Source organism: Citrus clementina, unplaced genomic scaffold (genome assembly GCF_000493195.1).
Source record: "Citrus clementina cultivar Clemenules unplaced genomic scaffold, Citrus_clementina_v1.0 scaffold_7, whole genome shotgun sequence".
NCBI lineage: Eukaryota > Viridiplantae > Streptophyta > Magnoliopsida > Sapindales > Rutaceae > Citrus > Citrus x clementina.
The window spans coordinates 4,511,787-4,525,828 of record NW_006262075.1 but is presented as its reverse complement, the minus strand read 5'-3'; the positions used below and the strand labels follow the sequence as shown (position 1 = coordinate 4,525,828).

Here is a 14,042-nt window from a genome sequence, read left to right as displayed (position 1 = left end):
TGAAAAACAATCCGGCTGCCAAATGTAGATTCGGTCCGCATTCTGGCGTTTCCTTTTTGCCATCAAGCTCCCACTCTCACTGTGGAAATGGGTCGGGCCTGGTCGGGCATAATTTGGATTTGGTCTTTAAAAGATGGTCTTGCTTTATCCGGCCCCTAAAAATTAGGTTGAACTCGGTTCCTTGAACTTTTGCCGGGTCCAAACTCGTCTAATTTTTACTTCTATCATGGAGTTCTACTTCTGTTTATGAAAAATAATTAAATTAAATGTAAAAATGATGTATAGGTAAATCAGTTTTACATATATTATCACTGGATTTATACATTCTAGTTCTTTTCATTCCTTTTTTATGTTTGTATTATATCGATTCGTTTAATTTTAGGAGATGTTACACTTGGTAGTTGGTATGTATAAAGCAAATTACTTTTGAATTTAGAATAATTGTAGATATTTTTGTAAAGTGTACTTCTATCAATATTTTGCTCCTTTTGGATATAATAATTAACTTTTACTTTTTTCTTTTTTTTTTTTTGCAATAAAGTGTTAAATATTAATAAGGTATTCAATGTTGTTAGTTCTTCTCATTATTTTATTTTACCTTAGAGGCAACTAAAAATAACATTCAAATAAAGTGAATTTGGTTAGTACTACTTTTAAATAATTTAAAAAGTTAAATATCGTTCTGCTATTTTTTGTCTGCTGTTTCATATTACATTTTAGCTTCTGAATTAATAAAACCTCAAATAAAAAGAATGGTAGTAATTTTTGTAATATGTATGGGAGGACAAAACTGATGTCAATTTTTCAGTTCATTACGCTAATATATATGATTCGAATTCTAGCAGCCAACAAATAAAGAAAGCTATTTGAACACCATCTAATTAAATATGTTTTTGAAGTATATTGACCATAAGAGTTGATGGAACATTATTGTTGAATTGTTATGTAGACCTTTTTTTCTTGAATCATCTATGTCCGATGTTTTGTTTTCCAAAATAAGAAATGGTAACGCATTGTCGGTTCCGCTCAGTTTCGTTTGAAAATATAAGATTCCTGCCTGCGCCTAAAATGAATCAGCCGTTAACTTTGCGGTTAAGATAAGATCCTCTCATAACTTCCCTCCTAAACATGCATGACCAAAAAAAAAAATAAAAAATGATGGAGTTGGTAGAATTGGCCAGCTGCAAAATCGGACAAGCAAATGAGACAATGAAAGACAACATCTGAACAACTCCAACGCTAAAGTGAACAATCATATGGAAGCATCCACAGCAACATGACAACAGCTAACTCGACTGCAGACTGCAGACTGCAGAGGGCTTATCTCATGCACAATATTTTATAATTGACAAATCACCACGCGTGTTATCCGAATTCGAAAATAAAATTTTATTCAGCATACTTGCAAAACGTGACATCAACCAATACATGCATGCCGGCACATGATGACGATTAATTTCATCATTGAAAAACTTTAATATATAATTTAATAGAAGAAAATCGGGCATGCGAGAATTTCATAAGATGATAACAAACCAGGGGGACAACACATGCAAGAAGATGTCAGAGAACCTTAATTAATTAATAAATTAGAAAAAGGATCATCTTTAATCTTTGTATACTGAATACAAAATGATCATATGCCTTCCATTGAAATTATAAAAAAAAAAAAAAAGATCTTAATTAAAACTGAAGCAAGTGTTTCTTAATTAATCAATCTGATATTCTACCTGTTGTGCAGAGGATTGGCTCCTGTAGGAATACCTCTCTTGTCTTCCAAAGGGGTATTACAAGAAGTGTTGCAAGAAGAATCAAACTGAGAAAAATTAGAAACCCTCGTAGCACCAGCAAGAACAGCTCCAAAGTTTGCAAAAATAATAAGTAGAATCATTAGTAGTACAGCTAGCACTCCACCCATATTTACCAACTCGACTACTCACTTGAATCACTTGTTAAACCTTAATTTACTGAAACCCTTCAAATTCCATATTAATGCCTCGCAGTAAGACGAGTGGCAGAGAAGAAACGACCCCAGCTGACCAAGCAATTAAAACACCTGGCTTGAAATTCTTGCCACCGTGGCTAGCTAGCTACTTGGTGAAACATGCAAGCAAAAAACTTAATTCTGATATCAACAAAAATGCTACCAGCAAATCATGAGCATTGCCAAGAGAGCTGGGATGGAACTATATAATAAAGAGAGAGAAGCCCGGTGCACAACGGAAAGTAGTTAAGAAGAGTAGGTAGATGCATATATAGAGAGAGAGTTTTGTATAAATTAGCAGGCGAATAACATGCAGAAGAAAAACCTCCTGTTTAAGTACAGAGACAGGAATCGTCTTGCTTCTTGACGTCTGGTATGTGTTTTGTCTACAAGTTTATTGGACAGAGTGTATATATATATAATCTGGTATTAGCTTAGTTATTAATCTTACTGGCGAGAAAGTGGTCGATCAATGGGCACATTCGCACATAACATATATTATAGTGAATTAATGATCATATATTCTGAGGCTAGTTAATAATCAAATGATACTTGCCTGAGCCTCCAACGGTATCACCAATCTCTAGGCTACGGGTATTGCTACGTCTTTATGGACAACAGATGAAACCCGAGCAGCGTGTTGGTTTTGTTGATTTATAAATGAAACAAACTCATAAACTTCTGCCCTAGACAAAATGGGTTTCCACTAAAAAAAAAAGACGAATGGAATTTTCAAAATGTGCCGTCGGTGGTTTTAAATATAGAAGAATAAGACGGTCGCCTCATACCTCAAATTTTAGAAAGAAATTATTTTTTGAGTATTTCATTAATAATTCTCTAATTAATAAGAGTTTTTTTAAAATATATATATATATATATATATATATATATATATATATATATATGTATGTATGGTAGTAAAGCTTATTATACATCTCTCTAATTAATGATTATCTTATAATTAAGAATTATTTTTTTTATAAAAAAATATATATATTTGGTAATCTTATTGTTAAATAGATATAATTAATAATATTGTATAGCCATTGATTCAATCATTATTAGTTTTCCCAAGAAAAATAAATAAAATTTTTACCTTTTCAATTTCTTAAAAAAGCTTAATTATTTAACATTAGAATCTTTAACTTTGAGTATTTCTTTTAATTTCTATTAAGAACCTTATAATCTAAAAAATCATAGATGAAAAAAATTTCTTGCTCTATTTGTTGCAAAGAAAATTTTTACATGTATTAGTTCATTCAAAAAAGTAAAAATTGGTTTCTTGAAATACAAATTTCATATCCATTATCTGATTATCAATTCATCATATTAACTTTCTATGTGTTACCATTCTAAATACTTTATTTGAAAATAGTGTTGTTCTCATTTATTTGTTTGTTTATTTTTGTAAAAGTTCTAAAGGAAGTAAATTTTAGGTTTTGTGTTCAATTTTTTTTTTTTTTTGTGGATCTTCTTGATTATTTGTTGAAATTCAGGAATTAAAGATGAAATGAATTTTGAGTTTCTTTACGTTTATTTGAGTATTGAAGTTACTGAATAAAAAGAGGCCTCATAAAATAAATTCGCCTAAGGCCCTAGATACTCTAAAGTCAACCCTGATATGTGCTTTGCTTTTTTGTCTTTGTGTTGGTGCCGTCCTTGTTATCACTTGTAAAACATGGTTCATTAAAACTTAAGAGAAGTCCTTCATTTTACAAGTAGGATTTTTCAATGGTGTGGTATAATTTTTATGGGGTTATTTTTAGATACTTGGATTTAAATATTTTAATCTCTACTATTACTTTAATTAAATGGATAAATAATAAGTTATTTAGTAAGTAATAGATAATCTTGAAATTAAGTTGATGAATTCAAATTAAATAGAGATACTTATGAGTTCAACACCAAAAGAGGGAAGTTGTAATCTATTATAATTCTTTTTTAAAAATTATTAATAATCTTTTTAATCAGTTTCTTAACTTAACTAGTATAATATTTCTAAAGAATTTATATCTTTTTATTTATACATATATTTTACACGGTTGATCAAATTAAAATCTAAAAATATACATTTATTACGATATTAATGTCATAGAAAAAATAATAGCATCACCCTTACAAATAGTATCCCTATATTTTAGGTGGCATTGGTTATTAACAAAGTTGTAAAGTCATTTGTTAATCTGATCTCTATCTCATAATGCAAGGAATGAATGTCTAGGGATGGCAATTGTACCCGCAAACCCGCAAACCCGCCCAAACCCACCCGCCAAAATCCGCCCGTTGCGGGTAATTTTATCCGTTGCGGGCGGGTTTAGTATTATAAATTAAAACCCGCACATGGATGCGGGTGGGTTTGGTATTAACCTTATACCCGGTGGATACCCGCATGGATATCCACCAAACCCGCAATATTTTTTCCAAATATTTTTAATTTAATTTTAATATAAAAATGTATAAAGAAAATAATGTCATTAATCAAATTACCAAATAGCTAAAGACTCAAAGTTGTATATGTGTGTATGTGACCCATCTCTTATTCTAAAGTCATAACCTAAAGAAAATTAAAGGCATTTCCCTTCGAATTAGTGTTTGAAAATATTAATCTTAATTATTATTATAGGCATTGTGTTGGATGTGTGCTTATGGTGGTGAATGAAATGAATATCTTCTCTTGGAGCTTGTTTTAAATGATAATATGAAATGTAATTATTATTTTTAGATACTAGTTTGTGTTTTTTAAATGGATTTGTATAATTTATACTTAAATTTGAGAATTTGTGTTGAATTGATGTGGAAATTTTAATTTTTCATTTACATTGTTTAAATATAAAATTGAGTATGTTATATAAAATTTGAGGTTATTATTATAAATTTATATATTAAACATTTGTGATTTTAAATACGGAAACCCGCAAAAAATCCGCCGGATACCATTGCGGGTTTGGTAATTGTTAAAACCCGCTGCGGGTGGGTTTTTTTAAAAAAATTAAAACCCGCTGCGGGTTGCGGGTGGGTTTGGTAATTCAAATTTTGTGCGGGTTTGGGTTTGGTAATGGCAAACCCGCTGCGGGCGGTGCCCATTGCCATCCCTATGAATGTCATAACAACTAATGAGCCAGACCCAGAGCCCAGCTAATAACTTCAACTTTAGAATAGGCCTCTTGACACTTTACAATTCCTCATAAAACTCCTTTTTTTAATTGAAATTATTTAAATAACCTTAAATAAATTATATTATTTATTATTTTGAATAGAAATTCAATTAAACACTTAGATAGATCATTTGTTTAATAAACTTTTAATAGCCACCCCATTTCATTATTTAATTTATATTTAATATTTTAATTATTTTTTTAAAGAAAACTATCAAAGTTTAGAGTTATGAAGATAAAAAAATTATATATAATAATAAGAAAAAAGATATACTAAATTCAAGATTTTAAGATTTATATGTAATTTAAAAATAAAGATTTTTTGGAATAAAATTTTATGAGAAGATAGTTATTTTATGAGAAGATGGTTAACTTTGATATATATATAAATTTGTATTTTATCAATTCAACTAAAAGCATATTTTAGAAAATAACATTTAAAAGGGGCGTGACAAGGATGTTGGCGTTAAAAATAAAAGCTCCAGTCTCAATTTTAATGCTCGGCTCCACCAATTGTAGGGATAAATGGGCCTCCACTGCTTCCACTGCCATCACTGTAGAGTTGTACTTACTAATCGGCCCCCGCTCGCAAGTGTTCCGAATCGGAATGGTAAAAGTTAAAAGTAAGTGTTTATCTCAGGAAGCCTCGTACAATGAAAAATAAGTTCCCGGTATATTTAATAGCATACATAATGAAGCCATAAGTAATTAATGCTGTGGGTCAAACCTTGAGTTGTCTGTTAAAACACCGCCTGAAAATGTCTGACGAACCGTGAAATAGTCATTGTCTAAACTCTAAAGCTGACAAAACATCGTGAAACTTCCTTCCGTTCCAAACATCTCTGGTTTGTGGACAATCATCATTCGTCAAGCGCGTGTGGTCCTTTTTTCCTCAAAGAAACTTGTTCAAGTTGTTGGATGCTCGAGTGTTAATTTGTGTCGGTTGCAGTCAAGGGAAATTTAAACTATTTCGCGGTCCGAAATGGACCAAATCATGATTTTCAAGGGGCTGTTTTTGGTGACAATAATGTCATTTTGCCTTCTCTTAGCCAGCAGCATGATGTCATTCCAATTGAATATGATGAGATTACTCCTCCGTGTATTAAAATTTCAAATAGAGTGAGGATGGGGTGGGGATCGCAGATATATATCTTTCATGGTCAAGTCTAGAGGGAGAAAGCAAATATTAAGGTATTAAAATTACTATGATTGGCCAATTCATATGCATGTATATGAGGCAATGGCCGTTGTTGGCCCGCACTTGCTCGAATTCCAATTTTTTTTTATAATCATAAAAAAAATTTATTAGTTAAACTGATTAGTTTCAATTTTTTTTTTTTTATAAACTGATGGCAACCACTTGCATGATGGTTTACAAAATAAATGCACACATGTCGTGACATTATGTGCTTGTTGTATGATTGAAAAAAAAAAACTAAAAACAGGTTGACACCTCAATTAGTCTGTTGGTTCTCTTTCTTACCCCAAGCGACAATCAAAGGGAAATCGTGGCCATAATTTGACGATTGGAACGATGTAAGTAGTACTTTCAGAAAGAAGAATTCATGGAAGTCATTTTATTAAAATTGCTTATAAAAGAAACCAGACCGCGAATAAAAATAACCCTTATTTAACATCATAGGTGTCTAAAAGCTTTGGGCAATAATGCAAATCAACCACCCCTAAATTTATTTAAATTTGACTAGAAATTTTAGGGTACGGAAGCTTCAGATAGAAATACCTACCTAAGTTGAAGCCACAGTGTATTTGCCGACGAGCTAATGACTACGTCCTTGAATGACTAGACGAAGTCAATCATGAACAATATTATGTCCCAAACAAAGGCAACAAAGGCACATGCTATGCATATCTTCTGCTTTAATTACTCAAATCTACAATGATCTGATCTCAGTATGACGGTGACTGTTGAAGCGGAAATGGGCATTTCCATAATTGCTTTTGACATTTTGTGCCAAAGTATTGTGCATAAATAGAAATCTACTGTGCTCTTAATTATTTTATTATATTCTTTCAAATGATTTCTTTGGATGACTTTTATTCTATCGAAGATATTTTTATTTTATTAAATTGATATTACTAAAAATATATAAAAATTATATTTTTTTATCTATTAATATTATTTACATTTTATTAAAATAAGAATGTACTCTAGAAAAAATATTCTTCGAATAGTCGTTAGAGGTCAGCTTTCCTATTAGAAATTGCCCAAAGTCTAGTTTATTGACTGATTTAATCGCACCTAACAACAGACTTTTTTATTTTTATTTTTTTAATTTATTGTACATGAGCTGATACCAAGTCCACAAGCGTGATTAACAACCTAATTAATTAGGTGAATGACCTTTTTGTTCAAGCAATTTGTCCAACTAAATACAATTATTTCATAATTGACTACGTGACGTTCTGTAATTGGTCTAAGCACGAGTTTGTGAACAAAACAAGCCACAATTGGTGCCGCTCAATATGTGTGCTTTGTACAAGTAATTCTATGAGAATTACTTTCCGATAAAATTATAGCGTTTTCATGCATTTTGTTATTGCTTGCTTTTGGTTATATTATACTCCTTTTTGGGGGGGGGGGGGGGGGGGGAGACAAATCATTCAAAAACTTGAAAGTGATTCAATCAACAATTGGAGATGATACCTCATCATCCCCTTATTCATTTTTTTTTAAATATATATTTACGTAATCTGAAAATTAAATTAAAAGACAAAAGTGTAGAAAACTAAGGGAATAAAGCCCACCCTACAAAAAATTAAATTTAAAATCGCCCAGTGCTTCGATCTTTTAGGCGAATTGTATTAAATATCAGTTCATTTCGAATAGCAAAGCAAATCCACTTAGGTAGAGAATGATTCTAGGAATCCTAATGTTTGGATTTCAATTTATAACTTAATTAATGTGGTATTCACTTTGTTGGATAATAGAATAGCAACTTTATTAATTTTCAAATGGGTTATTTATTTAATAGATAAGTGACAAGTATGATTAGAATATGAATTGAAATTCAAATGTTTTGATATCAAGTGTAAGCGCCAAACTATTTAGCCACTTACACCATGCAGCGTGTTCAAAAATATAACGAAAACACGTGATGAAACATTTCACATTACTCTGGATCCGAGTTCGAGAAATGATAACACATCACATGACAGCCAATATCTAAGTCTTGAAGAGATCATTGATCCAATCCAGAATGGTTGTAATAAACATCATTTGATTACTAATGGAATCATGTGCCAAAAGCTTGAACACGAACAAAAATGGTTAATAAATCTAACGGAATAAAATGAAATAAAAGAATGGATATTGGAGATTTAGATCTGAAATCAAATTTTGTACCAATTTTATTTTTTTGGGTCTACAAATACAGGCCAAAATGATTGAGAATGAACCTTTTAGTTATTTTCTCACTTGACTAAGACAAATTTAAAATTTAAATTAATAAAATTAATAAAACAAGTACTGACAAAAGTGTTGAAGTGCCTAATTTGTGAGGATTCTCAAGAAGAAAGAACAAAATCCAATTTAACAGCACAATCGAGTATAATTATATCTTTTGTGTTGCTTGTCAATTATATACTCAGAATTATTGAAGGTGTTTTTTGGATCTTTCATCAAGCACTAATTAAATCGTTATTTAGGCAAATTGTGTTAACCGTCGGATACAATCAATTAAATTATCACAAAATTTATCTTGATTGAGACCTTTTCTCCGGGGGGACTAGTTTGGTTTCAGCCGTGTAATATGTATGAAAATAATAAAAATTAATTGTTTTCACTCACCATAAATAATACACGTAATTTTTATGTGCTCCCTTCATGCTCGTAATAGTATCTTTTGGCAGTAAAATTGAAGTATCGGCTCTTTAAGTTTCGGTAGCTTTCAATATCAAAACTTCAATGATGAAGACAAACAAAGAGCAATAATAATAAATAATAGGCAATCTGATGCATAATAGCACATCCAATCTTATTTGGTATAAAAACAAAACGGAGCAGGCCGACAATTTAGCCAACAGAAGGCACGTCTTTCTTTTTTTTTCTTTTTTTAAGAACATAATTACGTGGGTGCACACGTAAACCAACTCTGTAATCATCAAAAAGGGCAGATTAAGATTGGAAATCACCTTTCCTCAACCAACATTTTCCCTATTTTCATCCCTAATGAATTAATTATAAGAAACAATTTGATAATCTGAATTCTCCTCCTCCCACCACCACCACTACTTTTTTATTTCCCTAATTCAAAAGTCGCCTCTTTGACACCAAATGAAGAAAGAAAATGCAATTGGGTTGTCATTATTAATTTAAATTAAAAGCTGAAAGGAGGTTGAAGAGTTCATAAGGATGATGCTGATGGTAAACGTGATGATGGAAGCGATGATGAAAAAAATAAAAAAATAAAAAAAATAAAAATAAAAATATTATTCAGGTTGAGTAGTTTCCCGGAAAGTTCGCCTTTTCAATGGAAAGCATATCTCATCATTTATTGGTCCACACTCCACACCATACTTTCAGGGCATCAAATTATGACGAGGACTATGGTTCATGATTCATGATCAGTGTGATGTGTTGCTTTCAGAAATCCTCATCAATCTGGACCGTCCGTTGGAGTTGATGAATGATTATCCAACCTAAGATACGTTCCATTATTGCGTAGAATATCTAGCTTTCTGAATTGTCTTTGGAATTTTTCAATCAGAAATGTCATCCCTATGACCATGATGAAATTTTGAGAAAGTAAAAGGGACCCGAAATGCCATTGGCCCATCACGTGGACTTGACCCACCAGTTCCCCCAAAAGAGTAAACACTGGGCGCATCACGTGACCACCTTCATTTTAGTTTTCTTTTTCTTTTTTTTTTTTTTGGGGGGGAATAATAATAATCCACTCTTTAATTTCTTTGTCTACACGCTTCTTGACTCTTTCTTTCTTTCTTTCTAACCTCTCTTTTCAATAAACAACTGAACTAAAAGGCAATACACGTGAGGTAACCTCCTTTCCCCCACGCCCTTTTCTCCCTCAATCAACCTCCACCTGATTTATCATCAACCCATTTTTAATTCTTCAGCATTTACTTATTTTTAACTGTTTTCATTATATAGAAAGTTTCCAGGACTTTCCCTCTGATTTTGATTTTATATTATATGATTACTCAACAGCTGCACACATCAGTTGTTCATCAAAACATTTTTGGCAGTTCAAAGCAACAGAGGGTTGATCTTTTTTTTTTTTTTTAATTTGAGTAGACGGATTGAATAACTAGGAGTCAATAATAGTGAATGGACTTGTATGCATATGTTTATGCGCACCTGGTTATCTATTAAATAATTTTAGGGCCATATCTAGAAGTTGAGTTGAACGCACGAAAAAACTTGGCAGATCTTTAACTTTTGATTTTGAAAGTCAAATTTAAGACCACCCGTTTTCTCATTTGTGTTGAGGTGGTCACATGCTTTATGCAACAAAGCTACAACAACTATACGGATTCCATCCATATGTCATGCAAGAAAAACTAATAAGGCTGTCCCAGTATTGAAGATCGAAGAAACAAACCGGTACAACGTTATCTTTAGACAACGCATGTGCATGCTATTTTCGCTGTCCATACAAATCCAATCATCCGATATACAAAACAAACACCATACTTTTGAGGGGATAAAGATGATTAAAAGGATATTTCTATTTCTATTTTTTTTTTTTTATTTTAAAAAAAAACAAAGTACGATAAAGTCACAAAAAGAAAGAATGAAGACGGAAAATAAATTAAATGAAACATAGTTAAAACTGCTTTCATAGATATAACTTGATTTGTTTCACAATTTACAAACATATAAAAAAAAAAAAGAAGAAGAAGATGATTTTAAAAGGAGATTAATTAGCAATTAACATAAAACTATATATAATCTGTAGCATCTAGTAATAATTTCTACAGTTTAATTAATCACACTAATATCTCTGATCACTACAAGCCCTGACCCAAAAAAAATAGCGGGGTTTGTTGGAGTGTTCCATATAATTTTTATAATTTAATTTAATCTGATTTTCTTTTCCTAATCCTATCTAACAACTCAATCAACAAGCTGCTGAAGGATTGGTGAAGGGACTATAGCAGTGAGGCTTAGTACCCATGGGAAACGGGCCCTTCGAGTTTCCATCGGCGATGCCGCCGCCGATCCGTTCACAAGAAGGGCACATCGTCAGGGTAGCTGCCGGCATATGCATGTAAAGAGGCTGAGCTAGCTTCAGAGCTTTGAGTTCTTGTAGCTCCTTATGCAGCCTTCTGTTTTCATCAGTTAGTGTTTCACAGCATTTCTTCAAGAATTCACAGTCCACTTCTGTTTGCTTGAGCTTTGTCCTGTAAAAAGTGAAAAATTTAGAATAATAAATCATCATTAGTTAGAATTAAGAATCAAATATATATATATATATATATATATATATAACGTATCATCTATTATGTTCACGGTTATTGCAGGTACAAGTACTTTTGAGATGAATAATTCTTGTGGGCCGTTTGGATAATAAATATAATTACCTGGCTCTCCTATTCTGGAACCATACTTCAACTTGTCTTGGCCGTAGGTTTAGTTGCCTTGCCAAAGCTTGCTTTTGCTTCTGTTGAAACATCACAATTTATTAATAAAAAAAAAAAGAAGATTAATATTAAACCATAATAAAACCATCAATAGAGAGAGAGAGAGATAATTACCGGATTGAGAGTGCTATGCTGTTTGAAGCTTTCCTCAAGAAGAGCAGATTGTTCTTTGGTGAGCCTAAGTTTCTTTCTGGCATTAACACCGTCTTCATCTTCATCACTGGCTCTTGAGGAAATAACTTTTTCAACCTCTATCTCTTCACTGCTAAGGTCTCTCTCCCTCTTGACGACTCTACCGCTAGAGAAGGAATTAGAAACAGCACTGTGAGGAGAAGCCTGACGATTTAGTATTTGATATTCGGCGACGCCTGCTGCTGCGGATTCCTCATAACCTTTGTTCACATCAATACTATTACTATTCTTTTTGGTAGTAGCAGTAGCAGCCTCAGGGTAAATCTCACCAGGAAGGCCCAGACTAAGCGATGGCTCAAAACATGTACCCTTAGGCAGCTGCAGCTGCTGGTGGTTGACAATATTTATATTGTTCGCCTTATTTGTTGGAGTAGTTTCTATGGCTGATGCGAAACCTAACCCTAGCACGAGGCCCGTGTTACACCCATCATCAAAACCCATTTAAGATATGAGATTCGAGAGTCTTGAGAAACACTCGGGACTTCTGAAGCGAAGGAGAGAAAAATAAAGAAAAAAAGAGAGGAAATTTGGAGAGTTTAGTTTGAGAGAAATGGGGGAGCAAACGGGCCTCTTTATTAAGAAGAGAGAATGAGTAAGACTTTTTTGTTTTTTGTTTTTTTTTTCTTTTTTCTTTTTGGTGGGTGGGTGGCTATGATTATAAATCAAAGGAATGAATTGAGTAGAGAAACGAATCTGGGAGTGTGAAATTATGATTTAAGAAAGCCCCTTTTCTCTCTTGCAAAGGTTGACCAATTGAACCCCACTACTATTTTATCCTCATCATCACAACAAATTAATCAAGAAAAATATTATAAAAAAAAAAGCAAAAGCAACTCTCTCTCTCTCTCTCTCTCTCTCTCACTAGAATTCTACTACAGTTCACATGGGAGTGGGGAAACACATCAAGAGCATGATTCGTCAGCTCTTGGCCACCCGTTAACGTACCAAGATTAACTGTTACCACTTACATTTTTTTTACCTTTAAAATTGCTTTTTTCTGTATACATACAGTTCTACTTTTCGTGTCTCACACTAAATATATATTCAATTATTGGCCAACTTTTGCTTTGTTTATCTCGCTCTTGTGACTTGTTCCAGTAGGCGCCAGTGATAGTTTTGATTTCTCAATATTCTTTTCCTATTAGAAATATTCGCCTATAATTTATCATCTTTAATTTATTCTTTGGTCACTCTTTCTCGAAACATTAATAAATAGCTAACCCATGTTTTTTGCAATATGCGCTCAAAGATTTGCCTATATTGATAATTTTGGTTAAAAGTTGGGCATGTGTACTATGCGAACGTGATGATCATTAAAAGGGTTATCGAAAATTTTTTTTATTTATTAGAAAGGCATCATTGAATATTAACAATTAAGTTCCCTTTACGACAGACCACATGAACTGTCTCCCACTCCATGCCTTGGTTTTAAGTGGCTAGAGATGGGTTATCATGTCACCTTGCTTACCAATATTGCAATTGCATATTCTTTTTATTAATTGAGGATGGTGGGTAGTTTTTTTTCTTGCTTATTATGGATGTGAGGATTAGATAGGGATGTGCACTATCTAGGGGTTTTCATTTATGATAGATGATGATGCATGATGCATGATGCATGATGCACGATGCATGAGTAGTGGCTTTCTTTAATTTTTGTTTGTTTCATGGGAAAGAAAAATTAAAGAAGGGGAGAGAAACAGGAAAGTAGGTAGAAGCCACCATTGGAGTTTCAAAGAGATTATAATGGTGCTGCCAGAATATGATTCATCAGCAAGAATCCTCATCTTTGCTTAACTAGAAAGTTGATGTGGAGTATTAATGGGACCCACTAGTTACTCTATACGCACACACGCACACACACATTGTGTAAGCACTTCCAATAATGCTTTGTCGGCAATGTTTGATGAGAAGTTAGGTCACCCATAAAACATGATAAACACCAAATAAAATAAAATCAACAAATTACACGAGCTTCTACATTTATTTTCCTTTCTTTGTATTCATGTACGTACACTTACAGCATACCATCGATCGATCCCTCGATGGTCCCCTGCCCAACCCATTAATTATTTTATCAGAAAAGTGTG

At 32.6% G+C, this 14,042-nt stretch overlaps 1 protein-coding gene across 1 annotated transcript; it reads right to left on the bottom strand.

Moving 5' to 3' along the window:
• Positions 1 to 11,023: 11,023 nt before the first annotated feature.
• LOC18036922 (homeobox-leucine zipper protein HAT22) lies at positions 11,024 to 12,723 on the bottom strand. The gene is made up of 3 exons (XM_006426097.2): positions 11,878 to 12,723; positions 11,704 to 11,783; positions 11,024 to 11,523 (listed from the first exon to the last, which is right to left on the bottom strand). The coding sequence occupies exons 1-3, from the start codon at positions 12,394 to 12,396 to the stop codon at positions 11,241 to 11,243; spliced, it is 882 nt and encodes a 293-aa protein (XP_006426160.1). The 5' UTR covers positions 12,397 to 12,723; the 3' UTR covers positions 11,024 to 11,240.
• Positions 12,724 to 14,042: the final 1,319 nt, after the last annotated feature.

What these genes read in the sequence shown, in the direction of transcription:
- LOC18036922 (XM_006426097.2), bottom strand. Translation starts at nt 12,396, where the DNA reads ATGGGTTTTGATGATGGGTGTAACACGGGCCTCGTGCTAGGGTTAGGT. An exon ending in AGCATAGCACTCTCAATCCG is followed by an intron (nt 11,784 to 11,877) that starts GTAATTATCTCT and finishes ATGTTTCAACAG; the next exon opens with AAGCAAAAGCAAGCTTTGGC. An exon ending in TTCCAGAATAGGAGAGCCAG is followed by an intron (nt 11,524 to 11,703) that starts GTAATTATATTT and finishes CACTTTTTACAG; the next exon opens with GACAAAGCTCAAGCAAACAG.